The sequence below is a fragment of the Salvelinus fontinalis genome, chromosome 28 (assembly GCF_029448725.1).
Source record: "Salvelinus fontinalis isolate EN_2023a chromosome 28, ASM2944872v1, whole genome shotgun sequence".
Lineage (NCBI taxonomy): Eukaryota > Metazoa > Chordata > Actinopteri > Salmoniformes > Salmonidae > Salvelinus > Salvelinus fontinalis.
Genome location: NC_074692.1, coordinates 35,816,879 through 35,834,615, shown reverse-complemented (window position 1 = coordinate 35,834,615; position 17,737 = coordinate 35,816,879). Strand labels below are relative to the sequence as shown.

Genomic DNA, 17,737 nt, shown 5'->3' with positions numbered 1-17,737 from the left:
GATGCGTTTAACAGACACAAGCCTCAAAATACTCCTCTTATCACAGCTCTAGTGTAGTGATATAAGTTCAGGCTTGTGTTCTGTGGATGTCCCTCTCCACAATTATATCACATTCACAGCCCTGTTATTTCACATTGAAAAAGAGTTACCATGGGTACATGATGTCACGCACCCCAGGAGTTATACACAACGTTGCGTTGGTAGAGAACTCCAAAAGCGGTTGATGGAAAACATGTTTATCAGATCAATATACTGTAGATATGCCTGTCTCTCATTCTCTCTCCATCTCTATCAATTCAATTCCAATATAAGGGGCTGTGGTATGGGAAACATATGTTTGCATTGCCAAAGCAAGTGAAATAGATAATAAACAAAAGTGAAATAAACAATAAAAAATTAACAGTAAACAGTACACTCACAAATTTCCAAAAGAATAAAGACATTTCGAATGTCATATTATGTCTAGTATTGTAACGATGTGCAAATAGTTAAAGTGCAAAAGGGAAAATAAACATGGGGTTGTAATTTACAATTGTCACACCCTGATCTGATTCACATGTCTTTGTGCTTGTCTCCACCCCCCTCCAGGTGTTGTCCATCTTCCCCGTTATCCCCAGTGTATTTGTACCTGTGTTCTCTGTTTGTCTGTTGCCAGTTTGTTTTGGTTCGTGAAACCTACCCGTGTTTGTGCTCCTGCGCCTGTCTGTTCTTGCGCCTGTTTTCTAGTCCTTCCCGGGTTTTGACCATTCTGCCTGCCCTGACCCTGAGCCTGACTGCCCCTGTACTAGAAATAAACCGTTGTTTCTTCGACACTGTCTGCATCTGGGTCTTACCTGAAATCTGATAACAATGGCGTTTGTTCTTCACTGGTTGCCTTTTTCTTGTGGCAACAGGTCACAAATCTTGCTGCTGTGATTACACACTGTGGTATTTCACCCAATAAATATGGGAGTTTATCAAAATTGGATTTGTTTTCAAATTATTTGTGGATCTGTGTAATCTGAGGAAAATATGTGTCTCTAATTTGGTCATACATTTGGCAGGCTAGGAAGTGCAGCTCAGTTTCTACCTCATTCTGTGGGCAGTGTGCACATAGCCTGTCTTCTCCTGAGAGCCAGGTCTGCCTACGGAGGCCTCTCTCAATAGCAAGGCTTTGCTCACTGAGTCTGTACATAGTCAAAGCTTTCATTCATTTTGGGTCAGTCACAGTGGTCAGGTATTCTGCCACTGTGTACTCTGTTTAGGACCAAATAGCATGCTAGTTTGCTCAGTTTTTTTGTTAATTCTTTCCAATGTGTCAAGTAATTATATTTTTGTTTTCTCATGATTTGGTTGGGTCTAATTGTGGACCAGCTTGCTTAAGGGACTCTTCTCCAGGTTCATCTCTCTGTAGGTGATGGCTTCGTTATGGAAGGTTTGTGAATCGCTTCCTTTCAGGTGGTTGTAGAATTTAACGTACATTCTAAAAATAGCGGGTATTGGCCTAATTCTGCTCTGCATGCATTATTTGGTGTTTTATGTTGTACACGGAGGATATTTTTGCAGAATTCTGCATGCAGTCACTCTCTCTAGTTACACAATCACTCATCCACTGCTTTTCTAAATGCACAAAGGAAACCCACACACCGATTTGTGCCCTCAAAACTTTTTATTTTAACGTGAACAATTCCAACTGTCGTTTTTTCCCCCACCCAGTAGTAGAGATATACAGTATAGACATTATACAGAGACAGTATAATGAGCACAGTTCCACTGAATGCACATTGGAAGAAGACAAGAGGAAAACACGGCAGGATGTGTTGTGTTTTCTCTCAGTCTATCTCATGTCCAAGGTGTAGGCTAGGTCGGGTCACAGCAAGCAGACACCCACATGTGCTTTACAGGCCAACGGAAATGGTTCAGATCCCATGGGGGGGGGGGGGGGGGGGGGGGGTTCGCCAGGAAGTTCCCAATTTCATGTAAATAAAATTTGCACAAAGCACCGCCATGTCCATGGTGTATAGGGATGTGTTAACAGGCTCCCACACACTCTATGCCTGCACACGCACACACACACACACACACTTTAAGGGTCTGGGTTTGTTTCCAGGTCACGTACAGGTCAAACCCCAGGAGGGAGGTAGTTCGCTCACGTTCAGCCTAACAAGCTGTGTAATTCAATAAGAACGTTTTTAAAGTTGAAGAGAGACCCAGAGGTCTTGGACTGTTATTGTTGAATTATTGGTTTGTTCATTTCTGCCTCTGCTGAGAGAAAACGAACACGGACGCTTTTGTTGGAGGAACTTAGAACAATGAAGTAATAGGATGGGATGCAGAAATAACAACAGAAAGACATGACTGGACAACCCTAACCCTGGGAGATACACATTATAAATGACTGGACAACCCTAACCCTGGGAGATACACATTATAAATGACTGGACAACCCTAACCCTGGGAGATACACATTATAAATGACTGGACAACCCTAACCCTGGGAGATACACATTATAAATGACTGGACAACCCTCGCCCTGGGAGATGGGAGGGGAAAACACCAGAAGATACATATTATAAACCTCACAGAGAGACACCAGATGCTAAAAGACTGAACTGAACACTGAGGGATGCAACACCAATACTGAGCACAGAGGTGTATCCATTTCCACTGACACCACTCCAATGAAACACTGTTGTTGGAAAACATAAACGTTGGGCATGCAATACTTGCTTTATTCATGTAAAAATGACAAAACAGCAATAGCTTGAGGTGAAAGAAAGTGAAATACTGAGGTAAAAAGTTGCTACAGTAAAGTCTGTAGTGAGAAAAATAGTCTTGGTCAGTGAGAACCAGGTTAAGGAGGCCATGCTGTGGTGGTTCCCCAGGGAGGGTGAGGGTTCTAGGGGCAGATGGGGTTGGATGGCTGAGCCTGGGCCCTGGATGTGGCTCCCAGGGTACCATAGACCCCGCTCTCATCCTGCCAGGTGTTCCTGCCCCCGCGACGGTAGTCGGCGGTGTCTGTGAACTGGGACTGGGGCTTCCTGTAGTCAGGAATGCTGTCTGCTGCTAGGCCCTTCATGGTCCTCTGGAGGGGGAGACACAATGTGTGGATGTAGATGCTGCTTTTTCACAGGATCAAGGCTTTAAGCCAGGCACCGGTGTAAAACCCTGGGGTTAGGCCAGACACCGGTGTAAAACCCTGGGGTTAGGCCAGGCACCGGTGTAATACCCTGGGGTTAGGCCAGGCACCGGTGTAATACCCTGGGGTTAGGCCAGGCACCGGTGTAAAACCCTGGAGTTAGGCCAGGCACCGGTGTAAAACCCTGGGGTTAGGCCAGGCACCGGTGTAATACCCTGGGGTTAGGCCAGGCACCGGTGTAAAACCCTGGGGTTAGGCCAGGCACCGGTGTAATACCCTGGAGTTAGGCCAGGCACCGGTGTAATACCCTGGGGTTAGGCCAGGCACCGGTGTATAACCCTGGGGTTAGGCCAGGCACCGGTGTAATACCCTGGAGTTAGGCCAGGCACCGGTGTATAACCCTGGGGTTAGACCAGACACCGGTGTAAAACCCTGGGGTTAGGCCAGGCACCGGTGTAAAGCCCTGGGGTTAGGCCAGGCACCGGTGTAAAGCCCTGGGGTTAGGCCAGGCACCGGTGTAAAGCCCTGGGGTGTAAATGTGACAAGGCTTGAGTCTATCACTAGTTCTTTGCTCAAGACAAAGAGTTGTGGAAATGTTGTACTTTGATCGCAAACTAGCTTAATATGGGTCTACAACATGGTTCTATGCAGTGACATTTATCGAAGCTTAAAACATCTACTTTGAAAAAGTTTCAGATTTGGTCCCTTTTCAAATTATTGCCAAGATTCTTGAACAGCAGTATAGTCTTCTAAGAACAGGTAGCCAACCTCAGCAATAGGTGGACATTGATAACAGAAATCAGCACACACACATGTCCTCAAATGTATTCATCTCAACAACAAAAAAAAATCACAAAAGTTTACAAAATAGGGGAATCAGAAATCCACACAACAATCTCTCCACATGGGAAACCTATTGCACTATAATCCATACTTTGTTTTTATTTCCTGTTAAAAATGAGAAGTTAAAAAAATAATAATGGAATGAAAAGTAGAATATGAAACGTATGCAGCTCCCTGCAGGGTAAGCCCAGAGCTCAGAATCCTAGAGACTAGTCCTCCTGTAGAGCATTAGACACTATATTACACATCTGGGAACAGTTATACGGAGGAAAAAATAAAACCACACATTAAACACTAGAAACTTGCCACTGCTGACAGAGCAGCCTATCACAAGTGCTTCTGGTGAAATGATGACACATGACATAGCAGAAACACTCAAATGTAAGCACTAATGTTACGGCTAATAAAATTCTATACATGACGGTACATGAAAATGTATATTTCATCACATGGTTGATGTGTGTCAGATGAGAGGAAACAGTATGTACAGGAGGAGGAGAAGCAAGGAATAGTCATTGAATAATAAAGCAGAAGACTATGAAATGGTGATATCCGTTTGAAAAGGTGTTTTGAGGTTTGAACATTGTTATGTTTGACACTCAAACTCACCGCCTCTTTGCTGGAGTCCCATGGGGGCAGGTAATCCACTGCATATGTGGAGTCCAACTTCCTGGAATCGGAGACAGACACTTTTAAACAGGTTTGACGGTGCAGAGTGAAAGGACTCATTACATCATACAGTACGAGCATACCATCCACCACTTCCGAGCATATTACTCGGCAATGCCCAGTCTCTATACAACAAGGTGGATGAAATTAGGGCACGAGTTGCCTTCCAGAGAGACATCAGAGATTGTAACAGATTGTAACACGGAAACATCGCTCACTCAGGATATGTTGTCAGAGTCGGTACAGCCACCGGGTTTCTTCATGCATCGCGCCAACAGAAACAAACATCTCTCTGGTAAGAAGAAGGGCGAGGGTGTATGCCTCATGATTAACGACTCATGGTGTAATCACAACAACATACAGGAACTCAAGTCCTTTTGTTCACCTGAACTAAAATTCCTTACAAATAAATGCCGACCGCATTATTTTCCAAGAGAATTCTCTTCGATTGTAGTCACAGTATATCCCCCCCAAGCAGACACCTCGACGGCCCTGAAAGAACTTCATTGGACTCTATGTAAACTGAAAACCTTATATCCTGAGGCTGCATTTATTGTAGCTGGGGATTTTAGCAAAGCTAATTTGAGAACAAGGTTACCTAAATTCTACCAGCACATTGATTGTTATACCCGCTCGGGCAAAACATTGGACGACTGCTACTCAAACTTCCGCGATGCATACAAGGCCCTCCCCCGCCCTCCCTTCGGCAAATCTGACCATGACTCCATCTTGTTGCTCCCATCCTATAGGCAGAAACTAAAACAGGTCGCGCTCGCGCTTAGGTCTATCCAACGCTGGTCTGACCAATCAGATTCCACGCTTCAAGATTGTTTCGATCACGTGGACTGGGATATGTTCCGGGTAGCCTCAGACAATAACATCAATGTATACGCTGAGTAAGTTTATTAGGAAGTGCATTGGAGATGTTGTACCCACTGTAACTATTAAAACCTTCCCTAACCAGAAACTGTGAAAGCACGAACCACCGCATTTAATCATGGCAAGGCAACTGGAAACATGACCGAATACAAACAGTCTAGCTATTCCCTCCGCAATGCAATCAAACAAGCAAAGCGTCTGTATAGAGACAAAGTAGAGTCTACAGGGTCTACAGACAATCACGGATTACAAAAAGAAAACCAGCCTCGTCGCGGACATCAACGTCTCACTCCCAGACAAATTTAACAACTTCGCGCTTTTAGGACAATACAGTGCCACCGACACGGCCCGCTACCAAAGATTGTGGGCTCTCCTTCAATGTGGCCGAAGTGAGTAAAACATTTAAATGTGTTAACCCTCGCAAGGCTGCCGGCTCAGACGGCATCCCTAGCCACGTCCTCAGAGCATGCGCAGACCAGCTGGCTGGTGTGTTTATGGACATATTCAATCAATCCCTATCCCAGTTTGCTGTCCCAACATGCTTCAAGATGGCCACCATTGTTCCTGTTCCCAAGAAAGCTAAGGTAACAGAACTAAATGACTACCGCCCCGTAGTGCTCACTTCTGTCATCATGAAGTGCTTTGAGAGACTAGTCAAGGATCATATCACCTCCAGCCTACCTGATACCCTATACCCACCCCAATAGGTTCACAGACGATGCAATCGCCATCACACTGCACAATCCCATCTGGACAAGAGGAATACCTACAGTTGAAGTGGGAAGTTTACATACACCTTAGCCAAATACATTTAAACTCAGTTTTTCACAATTCCTGACATTTAATCCTAGTAGAAATTCCCTGTCTTAGGTCACCACTTTATTTTAAGAATGTGAAATGTCAGAATAATAGTGGAGAGAATGATTTATTTCAGCTTAAATTTTTCTCATCACATTCCCAGTGGGTCAGAAGTTTACATACACTCAATTTGTATTTGGCAGCATTGCCTTTAAATTGTTTAACTTGGTTTAACTTTAATTCCTCCTGACAGAGCTGGTGTAACTGAGTCGGGTTTGTAGGCCTCCTTCCTTTCACACGCTTTTTCAGTTTTGCCCACAAATGTTCTATAGGATTGAGGTACCAATACCTTGACTTTGTTGTCCTTAAGCCATTTGGAAGACCCATTTGCGACCAAGCTTTAACTTCCTGACTGATGTCTTGAGATGTTGCTTCAATATATCCACATCATTTCATTTCGTCATGATGCCATCTATTTTGTGAAGTGCACCAGTCCCTCCTGCAGCAAAGCACCCCCACAACATGATGCTGCCACCCCCGTGCTTCAAGGTTGGGATGGTGTTCTTCAGCTTGCAAGCCTCCCCCTTTTTCCTCCAAACATAATGATGGTCATTATGGCCAAACAGTATTTTTGTTTCATCAGACCAGAGGTCTCCAAAAAGTACAACATTTGTCCCCATGTGCAGTTGCAAACCGTAGTCTGGCTTTATCATGGCGGTTTTGGAGCAGTGGCTTCTTCCTTGCTGAGCAGCCTTTCGATATAGGACTCGTTTTACTGTGGATATAGATACTTTTGTACCAGTTTCTTCCTCTTCACAAGGTCATTTGCTGTTGTTCTGGGATGGATTTGCACTTTAGCACCAAAGTACATTCATCTCTATGAGACAGAACATTTCTCCTTCCTGAGCGGTATGACGGCTGCATGGTCCCATGATGTATATACTTGCGTACTATTGTTTGTACAGATGAACAAGGTACCTTCAGGCATTTGGAAATTGCTCCCAAGGATGAACCAGACTTGTGGAGTTTTTTTTCTTCTGAGGTCTTGGCTGATTTCTTTTGATTTTCCCATGATATCAAGCAAAGAGGCACTGAGTTTGAAGGTAGGCCTTGAAATACATCCACAGGTACACCTCCAATTGACTCAAATGATGTCAATTAGCCTGTCAGAAGCTTCTAAAGCCATGACATCATTTTCTGGAATTTTCCAATCTGTTTAAAGACACAGTCAACTTAGTGTATGTAAAGTTCTGACCCACTGGAATTGTGATACAGTGAATTATAAGTGAAATAATCTGTCTGTAAACAATTGTTGGAAAAATTACTTGTGTCACGCATAAAGTAGATGTCCTAACCGACTTGCCAAAACTATAGTTTGTTAACAAGAAATTTGTGGAGTGGTTGAAAATGAGTTTTAAGGACTCCAACCTAAGTGTATGTAAACTTTCGACTTCAACTGTATGTAAGAATGCTGTCTGTTCATTGACTACAGCTCAGCAGTCAACACCATAGTACCCTCCAAACTTATCATTAAGCTTGAGACCCTGGGTCTTGACCCCGCCCTGTGCAACTGGGTCCTGGACTTTCTGACGGGCCGCCCCCAGGTGGTGAAGGTAGGAAGCAACATCTCCACCCCGCTGATCCTCAACACTGGGTCCCCACATGGGTGTGTTCTCAGCACTCTCCTGTACTCCCTGTTCACCCATGACCTCGGGGCCATGCACGCCTCCAACTCAATCATCAAGTTTGCACACGACACTACAGTGGTAGGCTTGATTACCAACAACAACGAGATGGCCTACAGGGAGGAGGTGAGGGCCCTCGCAGTGTGGTGTCAGGAAAATAACCTCTCACTTAACGTCAAGAAAACAAAGGAGATGATCGTGGACTTCAGGAAACAGCAGAGGGAGCAGAACCCCCCCCCCCCCCCCCCCCCCCCATCCACATCCACATCGACGGGACAGTAGCGGAGAAGGTGGAAAGTTAGTTCCTCGGCGTACACATCACGGACAAACTGAAATGGTCCACCCACACAGACAGTGTGGTGAAGAAGGCGCAACAGTGCCTCTTCAACCTCGGGAGGCTGAAGACAATTGGCTTGTCACCTAAAACCCTCACAAACTTCTAAAGCCCTAAACCGCAAGGCTCTCCAGAGGGTAGTGCAGTCTGCACAAGGCATCACTGGGGGCAAACTACCTGCCCTCCAGGACACCTACAGCACCCGATGTCACAGGATGGCCAAAAAGATCATCAAGGACACCCGAGCCACTGCCCGAGCCACTGCCTGAGCCACTGCCTGTTCACCCCGCTATCATCCAGAAGGCAAGGTCAGTACAGGTGCATCAAAGCTGGGACCTAGAGACTGAAAAACAGCTTCTATCTCAAGGCCATCAGACTGTTAAACAGCCATCACTAACATAGATAGGCTGCTGCCAACATAGACTACAATCACTGGCCTTTTTAATACATTGAGATTTAATAATGGGGACAGTAGCGGAGAAGGTGGAAAGTTAGTTCCTCGGCGTACACATCACGGACAAACTGAAATGGTCCACCCACACAGACAGTGTGGTGTAGTTAGACTGACCACCCCTACTAGTCACTTTAAATAATGCCACTTTAATAATGTTTACATATTCTACATTACTCATCTCATATGTATATACTGTATTTTGGGTTGGCGCCACCCCTTGGGTTGTGTCGTGGCGGAGATCTTTGTGGGCTATACTCGGCCTTGTCTTAGGATGGTAAGTTGGTGGTTAGAGATATCCCTCTTGTGGTGTGGGGGCTGTGCTTTGGCAAAGTGGGTGGGGTTATATCCTTCCTGTTTGGCCCTGTCCGGGGGTATCATCGGATGGGGCCACAGTGTCTCCTGACCCCTCCTGTCTCAGCCTCCAGTATTTATGCTGCAGTAGTTCATGTGTCGGGGGGCTAGGGTCAGTCTGTTATAACTGGAGTATTTCTCCTGTCTTATCCGGTGTCCTGTGTGAATTTAAGTATGGTCTCTCTAGTTCTCTCTTTCTTTCTTTCTTTCTCTCTCTCTCTCTCTCGGAGGACCTGAGCCCTAGGACCATGCCTCAGGACTACCTGGCATGATGACTCCTTGCTGTCCCCAGTCCACCTGGCCGTGCTGCTGCTCCAGTTTCAACTGTTCACCTGTTCACCGGACGTGCTACCTGTCCCAGACCTGCTGTTTTCAACTCTTTAGAGACAGCAGGAGCGGTAGAGATACTCTCAATGATCGGCTATGAAAAGCCAACTGACATTTACACCTGAGGTACTGACTTGTTGCACCCTCGACAACTACTGTGATTATTATTATTTGACCATGCTGGTCATTTATGAACATTTGAACATCCTGGCCATGTTCTGTTATAATCTCCAACCGGCACAGCCAGAAGAGGACTGACCACCCCTCATAGCCTGGTTCCTCTCTAGGTTTCTTCCTAGGTTTTGGCCTTTCTACTGAGTTTTTCCTAGCCACCGTGCTTCTACACCTGCATTGCTTGCTGTTTGGGGTTTTAGGCTGGGTTTCTGTACAGCACTTTGAGATATCAGCTGATGTAAGAAGGGCTATATAAATATATTTGATTTGATTTTGATATTTTATACCATCTATTGCATCTTGCCTATGCCGCATGGCCATCGCGCATCCATTTATTTATATGTACATCTTCTTATTTCATCCCCTTACATTGTGTGTGTGTATAAGTTAGTCGTTGTGAATTTGTTAGATTTACTTGTTAGATATTACTGCACTGTCGGAACTAGAAACAGAATTTCGCTACACTCGCATTAACATCTGCTAACCATGTGTATGTGAACAATAACATTTCATTTGATTGATATGATCTGATTTACATCATATTAGGTCTATAGCACAGGAAGTTGGTGTCACCTTAATTGGGGAGGACGGGCTCATGGCTGGAGCGGAATCAGTGGAAGGGTATCAAATACATCAAACACATGGTTTGATGCCATTTCATTTGCTCTGTTCCAGCCATTGTTATGAGCTGTCCTCCCCTCAGCAGTCTCTACCAGTCTATGGGTGCCCTCACAGGAACCTGAAAGAATCTACTGCTGAATAACTCTCTTTGGGCAGACCCCCAGAGGCAACCTCCCAGGCTCCAGTCAACATGGTGTTTATATTCACATCTGTTACATGTGCTGCATGATTAGGACCTGCCTGTTACTGATGCATCTTCTCTTTGTTGTTCTACTGTAAAGTCTATTCCGATTTGAAATGAACTATAAATCAAGTTTGATTTGATAAACACTGATTGCATTATTGTTTTATTTCTGCTTGCATTTTGTATTTTTTTTATGTGTGTATTTGCTGTCATTTATGTAATTCAGGGCTCATCTGTAAAAGAGACATTGGTCTCAGTATGACTCCCTAATAAAATAAAGGTAAAATAAAATTGCCACTATGCCCAGACTGTTTGTGAATGGGAGATTTTATAGCCTACACTAAAAAAAAATACAGACAGATGTTCATGAAAGGTCTCTTGGCATGACTCAAATGTTGTTAAGTGAATGTTGTGTTAAGTGTTGCCAAGCCTTCTAAAAGCGGGAGTGATGTGTGTGTGGGTGACTGGTGTGTGAGACACACTACAAATGTTGTTGTGAGCTGTAGCCCTAGCCTCCCACACAGTCAGGATCCACGACGACATCAGGAATACATCACTGTTTCCACAGGCGCTCTCCATGTCTTTTGCAATTGTGTTTGAAAGTAATGTTCACTACAGGACTATTTGACCGCTTTAAGTTGGAAACAAAGGGGTTCCACTGGAGCAAAAGTCAAGTGTTTGCTCCTGCCCTCTCAACAAAAGATGTTCAAAACCTCTCCAACTTTGCTTGCAGCACTGTTTTCTCAGCTGTTATCATATTTTAATCTTGTCAATATCAACATTTGAGATTTTTGTTGTTGTTGTGTAAAATAATGTGATTATTCAACAAGGAGAACGACCAAACAGTCATATCGCCCTCTTTTGGCAGACAGTAGTAGCGACACCATTTGGAGTCGACAGTTCACCGTTCTCACTGTCCTCTAGTACAAGAGAAAACTGGTTACTGAGTGTGTGTCGAAGCAAGAAGAACAGAGAACAGCCTCTTACATCTTGTCATGCCCGGGGCGATGATGTGGCAGGATGCTATTGGTCACACCAGTCACATGTCCTGCTGTGTCTCTGCAGTAAAACAACACTGGATCAACACATTGTGTCCACCTAAATGTCCTTTTGTAAATCTCTGCACATAGCATACATAGCATCTCAATATTCTAGTGCAACATCATGAATATACTGTATGTGTCTAGCACCGGAGGCTGGTGGCACCTTCATTTGGGAGGACAGGCTCGGGGTGATAGCTCGAGCGGAAAAGGTGGAATGGGATCAAAACCCATTCCATTCGCTCCGTTCCAGCCATTATTATGAGCCGTCCTCCCCTTAGCAGCCTCCACTGGTGTATAGCCTGTAACTGCATACATGTATATATGTTTGTGTGTTCAGTGTTATGTGTCTTCTAGGTACCAATCCTTTACCACACATGAAGTTCCCTCTCAGGAAACAAAAGTTATTTGAAATGAATTGAATAAAGAGTCTTTGAGTGTAAAAACAAGGTGCAGCCTCGCTATGAGTTTCCCCATGAAGGAGAAGCATGTGCTCCTAATTGGTCAGTGAGAATGTGCTCCTAATTGGTCAGTGAGAATGTGCTCCTAATTGGTCAGTGAGAATGTGCTCCTAATTGGTCAGTGAGAATGTGCTCCTAATTGGTCAGTGAGAATGTGCTCCTAATTGGTCAGTGAGAATGTGTTCCTAATTGGCCAGTGAGAATGTGCTCCTAATTGGTCAGTGAGAATGTGTTCCTAATTGGTCAGTGAGAATGTGCTCCTAATTGGTCAGTGAGAATGTGTTCCTAATTGGTCAGTGAGAATGTGCTCCTAATTGGTCAGTGAGAATGTGCTCCTAATTGGTCAGTGAAAATGTGCTCCTAATTGGTCAGTGAGAATGTGTTCCTGAATGGTCAGTGAGAATGTGTTCCTGAATGGTCAGTGAGAATGTGCTCCTAATTGGTCAGTGAGAATGTGTTCCTAATTGGTCAGTGAGAATGTGCTCCTAATTGGTCAATGAGAATGTGTTCCTAATTGGTCAGTGAGAATGTGCTCCTAATTGGTCAGTGAGAATGTGTTCCTAATTGGTCAGTGAGAATGTGTTCCTAATTGGTCAGTGAGAATGTGCTCCTAATTGGTCAGTGAGAATGTGTTCCTAATTGGTCAGTGAGAATGTGCTCCTAATTGGTCAGTGAGAATGTGCTCCTAATTGGTCAGTGAAAATGTGCTCCTAATTGGTCAGTGAGAATGTGTTCCTGAATGGTCAGTGAGAATGTGCTCCTAATTGGTCAGTGAGAATGTGTTCCTAATTGGTCAGTGAGAATGTGCTCCTAATTGGTCAGTGAGAATGTGTTCCTAATTGGTCAGTGAGAATGTGCTCCTAATTGGTCAGTGAAAATGTGCTCCTAATTGGTCAGTGAGAATGTGTTCCTGAATGGTCAGTGAGAATGTGTTCCTGAATGGTCAGTGAGAATGTGCTCCTAATTGGTCAGTGAGAATGTGCTCCTAATTGGTCAGTGAGAATGTGTTCCTGATTGGTCAGTGAGAATGTGCTCCTAATTGGTCAGTGAGAATGTGTTCCTAATTGGTCAGTGAGAATGTGTTTCTAATTGGTCAGTGAGAATGTGCTCCTAATTGGTCAGTGAAAATGTGCTCCTAATTGGTCAGTGAGAATGTGTTCCTGAATGGTCAGTGAGAATGTGTTCCTGAATGGTCAGTGAGAATGTGCTCCTAATTGGTCAGTGAGAATATGCTCCTAATTGGTCAGTGAGAATGTGCTCCTGAATGGTCAGCGAGAATGTGTTCCTAATTGGTCAGTGAGAATGTGCTCCTGATTGGTCAGTGAGAATGCGTTCCTGAATGGTTAGTGAGAATGTGCTCCTAATTGGTCAGTGAGAATGTGCTCCTGAATGGTCAGCGAGAATGTGCTCCTAATTGGTCAGTGAGAATGTGTTCCTGATTGGTCAGTGAGAATGTGCTCCTAATTGGTCAGTGAGAATGTGCTCCTAATTGGTCAGTGAGAATGTGCTCCTGAATGGTCAGCGAGAATGTGTTCCTAATTGGTCAGTGAGAATGTGCTCCTGATTGGTCAGTGAGAATGTGTTCCTGAATGGTCAGTGAGAATGTGCTCCTAATTGGTCAGTGAGAATGTGCTCCTAATTGGTCAGTGAGAATGTGCTCCTAATTGGTCAGTGAGAATGTGTTCCTAATTGGTCAGTGAGAATGTGCTTCTGAATGGTGAATGAGAATGTGCTCCTAATTGGTCAGTGAGAATGTGCTCCTAATTGGTCAGTGAGAATGTGCTCCTAATTGGTCAGTGAGAATGTGTTCCTAATTGGTCAGTGAGAATGTGCTTCTGAACGGTCAGTGAGAATGTGCTCCTAATTGGTCAGTGAGAATGTGCTTCTGAATGGTCAGTGAGAATGTGCTCCTAATTGGTCAGTGAGAATGTGCTCCTGAATGGGCAGGGAGAATGTGCTCCTGAATGGGCAGTGAGAATGTGCTCCTAATTGGTCAGTGAGAATGTGCTCCTGATTGGTCAGTGAGAATGTGCTCCTGATTGGTCAGTGAGAATGTGCTCCTAAATGGTCAGTGAGAATGTGCTCCTGAATGGTCAGCGAGAATGTGCTCCTGATTGGTCAGTGAGAATGTGCTCCTGATTGGTCAGTGAGAATGTGCTCCTGATTGGTCAGTGAGAATGTGCTCCTGAATGGTCAGTGAAAATGTGTTCCTGAATGGTCAATGAGAATGTGCTCCTGAATGGTCAGTGAGAATGTGCTCCTGAATGGTCAGTGAGAATGTGCTCCGGATGGGTCAATGAGAATGTGCTCCTGAATGGTCAGTGAGAATGTGCTCCTGATTGGTCAATGAGAATGTGCTCCTGAATGGTCAGTGAGAATGTGCTCTTGAATGGTCAGTGAGAATGTGCTCCTGAATGGTCAGTGAGAATGTGCTCCTGATTGGTCAATGAGAATGTGCTCCTGAATGGTCAGTGAGAACGACAAAGTAGATTTAGCTTTTAGTGCTTGTGTTTTTTGTGCTCCTATAGCCAGCTACTGTACCTGACGGCACTATGCTACAGTCCTCCTATAGCCAGCTACTGTACCTAGTGGCACTATGCTACAGTCCTCCTATAGCCAGCTACTGTACCTGACGGCACTATGCTACAGTCCTCCTATAGCCAGCTACTGTACCTGACGGCACCATGCTACAGTCCTCCTATAGCCAGCTACTGTACCTGACGGCACTATGCTACAGTCCTCCTATAGCCAGCTACTGTACCCGACGGCACTATGCTACAGTCCTCCTATAGCCAGCTACTGTACCTGATGGCACTATGCTACAGTCCTCCTATAGCCAGCTACTGTACCTAATGGCACTATGCTACAGTCCTCCTATAGCCAGCTACTGTACCTGATGGCACTATGCTACAGTCCTCCTATAGCCAGCTACTGTACCTGATGGCACTATGCTACAGTCCTCCTATAGCCAGCTACTGTACCTGACGGCACTATGCTACAGTCCTCCTATAGCCAGCTACTGTACCTGATGGCACTATGCTACAGTCCTCCTATAGCCAGCTACTGTACCTAATGGCACCATGCTAAAGTCCTCCTATAGCCAGCTACTGTACCTGATGGCACTATGCTACAGTCCTCCTATAGCCAGCTACTGTACCTGACGGCACTATGCTACAGTCCTCCTATAGCCAGCTACTGTACCTGATGGCACTATGCTACAGTCCTCCTATAGCCAGCTACTGTACCTGACGGCACTATGCTACAGTCCTCCTATAGCCAGCTACTGTACCTGATGGCACTATGCTACAGTCCTCCTATAGCCAGCTACTGTACCTAATGGCACTATGCTACAGTCCTCCTATAGCCAGCTACTGTACCTAATGGCACTATGCTACAGTCCTCCTATAGCCAGCTACTGTACCTAATGGCACTATGCTACAGTCCTCCTATAGCCAGCTACTGTACCTAATGGCACCATGCTACAGTCCTCCTATAGCCAGCTACTGTACCTAATGGCACCATGCTACAGTCCTCCTATAGCCAGCTACTGTACCTAATGGCACTATGCTACAGTCCTCCTATAGCCAGCTACTGTACCTAATGGCACCATGCTACAGTCCTCCTATAGCCAGCTACTGTACCTAATGGCACCATGCTACAGTTCTACAGTTACAACCTACCTGACTGTACGTTTGTCAAAGTCTGTAGACTGGAAGTGGCCAGCCTCTACCATAGACTTGAGAATCTTCTTGGGCTCGTAATCTCTCTTCAGTAGATACTGTGACATTTGGGTTTCTGTACTTGTGCTCCAATCCTGGAGGTTAAACAGAATAGAATAGAACTCTTAGAATATATTGGGTTTTTTCCCCAAAGGGAACTTCGGTAAGGAGTAGATTATGTTACAGCAGCAACAACAACAACAACAACAACAACAACAACAACAACAACAACAAAATATATATATATTTTTTAAAGGCCAACTGATACATGAACAATCAAGATCAAATACAAAACCTTGATATATAATCTCCTATTGTTTCACAAAGAAGAGGTATTGCTCACAGCATCCATGTAGGTTCCAAAGTGTTTGTAGGTAGATTTGCTGAGTTTCTTCTTTCCATCTGGACACCGAGTGAAGTCATAGTCTTTGGGTTCGGCCTCTCTGTTTTTATGCCTAGATGGAAATAATATGTACATCATTCATGTGATCTGCAGATGGCTGTGATGTTGAGAGATATTTTCGAATGAATAGTTGGCTAGTCTACTTACCAATTGGAAATAAGAGTTGGTCTGCTGTAATACATCTTGGTATCAGACATGGTGACTGAGTGTGAAGACTGAACCGTGATTCACCAATAAAACTTCCACTGAACTGAAGGAAGCCTTTTGCACTCAGGATACTCAGCTAGCAAAATGAAGAGGCTTCCAAATTCCATTCCAATTACTGTGACGTCATAGAACGGGACCGTTAAAGCAAAGATTAGAACGTGAGTAACATTCCATAGCAGTAAAATAGCATAGTCCCGCAAATTGTATGAAACTAACTAATTCATTAATTACTGTGGACTATAAAAACATTGTAGCCGGTGTGGCGTTTCAATTTTTACAAATGTTGCAACAACGTTACCATGGTGAAACCTGTTTTACACATGCGCACTTTGCCTAGCCAAGTGTGTTCATTTTTAATGACCCGGATGAAATTGAGATAATCCGTTGACGTCATCAGTGTACAAAAATGGCAGAGACGGAGAATGAGGTGGAGGTATTGGTTCAGAGAGTTGTAAAAGATATCAATAACGCCTTCAAGAGAAACCCCAATATGTACGTATATCCACTTTATCGAAGATAAGCTAGCTACACTATAACATCAAATTAATCATTGCGTGGTGTGCTAACAAGCTATATCATTACATTAGCTAGCTAACGTTAGTCATCACAGATTGTTGGTCAGCTAACGTTAACTAGCTAGCAGGATAAAAGGCTAGCTAGGGCAGTATAGGCTTGCAAAAATAGCAAGGTAGATAGCTAGTGTCTATGCTTACATTGAGCCACAAATCGCCGAGGAAACATATTTGACTTTGCTGCTGAATTTGTTTGCCACTTACCTAGTTAGCTATCTACAGTAGCTATTCATTAGCCAAATAGTGTTAGCTAGGCTATTGGCTATCTAGCTTGATTAGCAGAAACGGATAACACAGCCTTGTTGTTATTCCTATTTCTGGAACGGTATGCACAAATCACGTGATCAGAAAGCGCTTTTCAACACATACAAGTAACTTAACCAGTCAGCCAAATAATGTTGGAAGAGTCACACCTTCCTCGGCTTGCGACTAACATGCCATGTCATAGCAGGGTAGCTATGTCAGGGTTTCCCAAACTCAGTTCTGTCAATACTTGGGAACAGATTTCCATAATCTAAATCACTTGGAGCTGATTTCGTGGTGTTTTTAGTCTTATGTCCAACAATGAGTGAAAAAAATAAAATGGTAACATATCATTTTTATTTTCTTTGCTCAGAAAACTTGGGGGACAATAAAATCACCTGCTGGCCACCAGTTGGTGGAACCCAGATATAGAGTGTAGAATAGAACTGGAATGTAACTAGCTTCTGTGTAGAAGCGTCCTTGACTGAGTGTTCTAAATTAGAACTGGCCTACATTCTCATTTCAGAACAGGGTGTGAATGCTTTTACTTTGATGCTGAGCATCCCAGATCTTTTCTTTCATTTGTGTTTGAGTTTTGACCGCCGGCTCAGAGCTCATTATATCAAGCCTATACACATATTTAAAAGAGAGAGA

The 17,737-nt window shown here is 44.3% G+C and overlaps 2 protein-coding genes across 3 annotated transcripts in view; one reads left to right on the top strand and one right to left on the bottom strand.

The window, feature by feature from the left end:
* Positions 1-1,629: 1,629 nt before the first annotated feature.
* LOC129826644 (cilia- and flagella-associated protein 95-like) lies at positions 1,630-17,166 on the bottom strand. Of its 2 annotated transcripts, XM_055887596.1 has the most exons (7): positions 17,045-17,166; positions 16,209-16,383; positions 16,002-16,113; positions 15,620-15,753; positions 11,426-11,497; positions 4,572-4,632; positions 1,630-3,065 (listed from the first exon to the last, which is right to left on the bottom strand). In XM_055887596.1, exons 2-7 carry the CDS (start codon positions 16,256-16,258, stop codon positions 2,880-2,882), a joined length of 615 nt encoding a protein of 204 aa, XP_055743571.1. In that variant the 5' UTR covers positions 16,259-16,383; positions 17,045-17,166; the 3' UTR covers positions 1,630-2,879. The 2 variants fall into 2 exon arrangements, with proteins under 2 accessions (XP_055743571.1, XP_055743572.1); XM_055887597.1 differs by lacking the exons at positions 11,426-11,497; positions 17,045-17,166 and having other exon boundaries at positions 16,209-16,599.
* Positions 16,657-17,737, top strand: part of LOC129826643 (protein prenyltransferase alpha subunit repeat-containing protein 1-like) — a 29,301-nt gene continuing 28,220 nt past the window's right edge. The window contains exon 1 of the mRNA XM_055887595.1: positions 16,657-16,760. Within this exon, the coding sequence (XP_055743570.1) occupies positions 16,675-16,760 (86 nt within the window). The 5' untranslated portion in view covers positions 16,657-16,674. The remainder of the gene's footprint in view (positions 16,761-17,737) is intronic.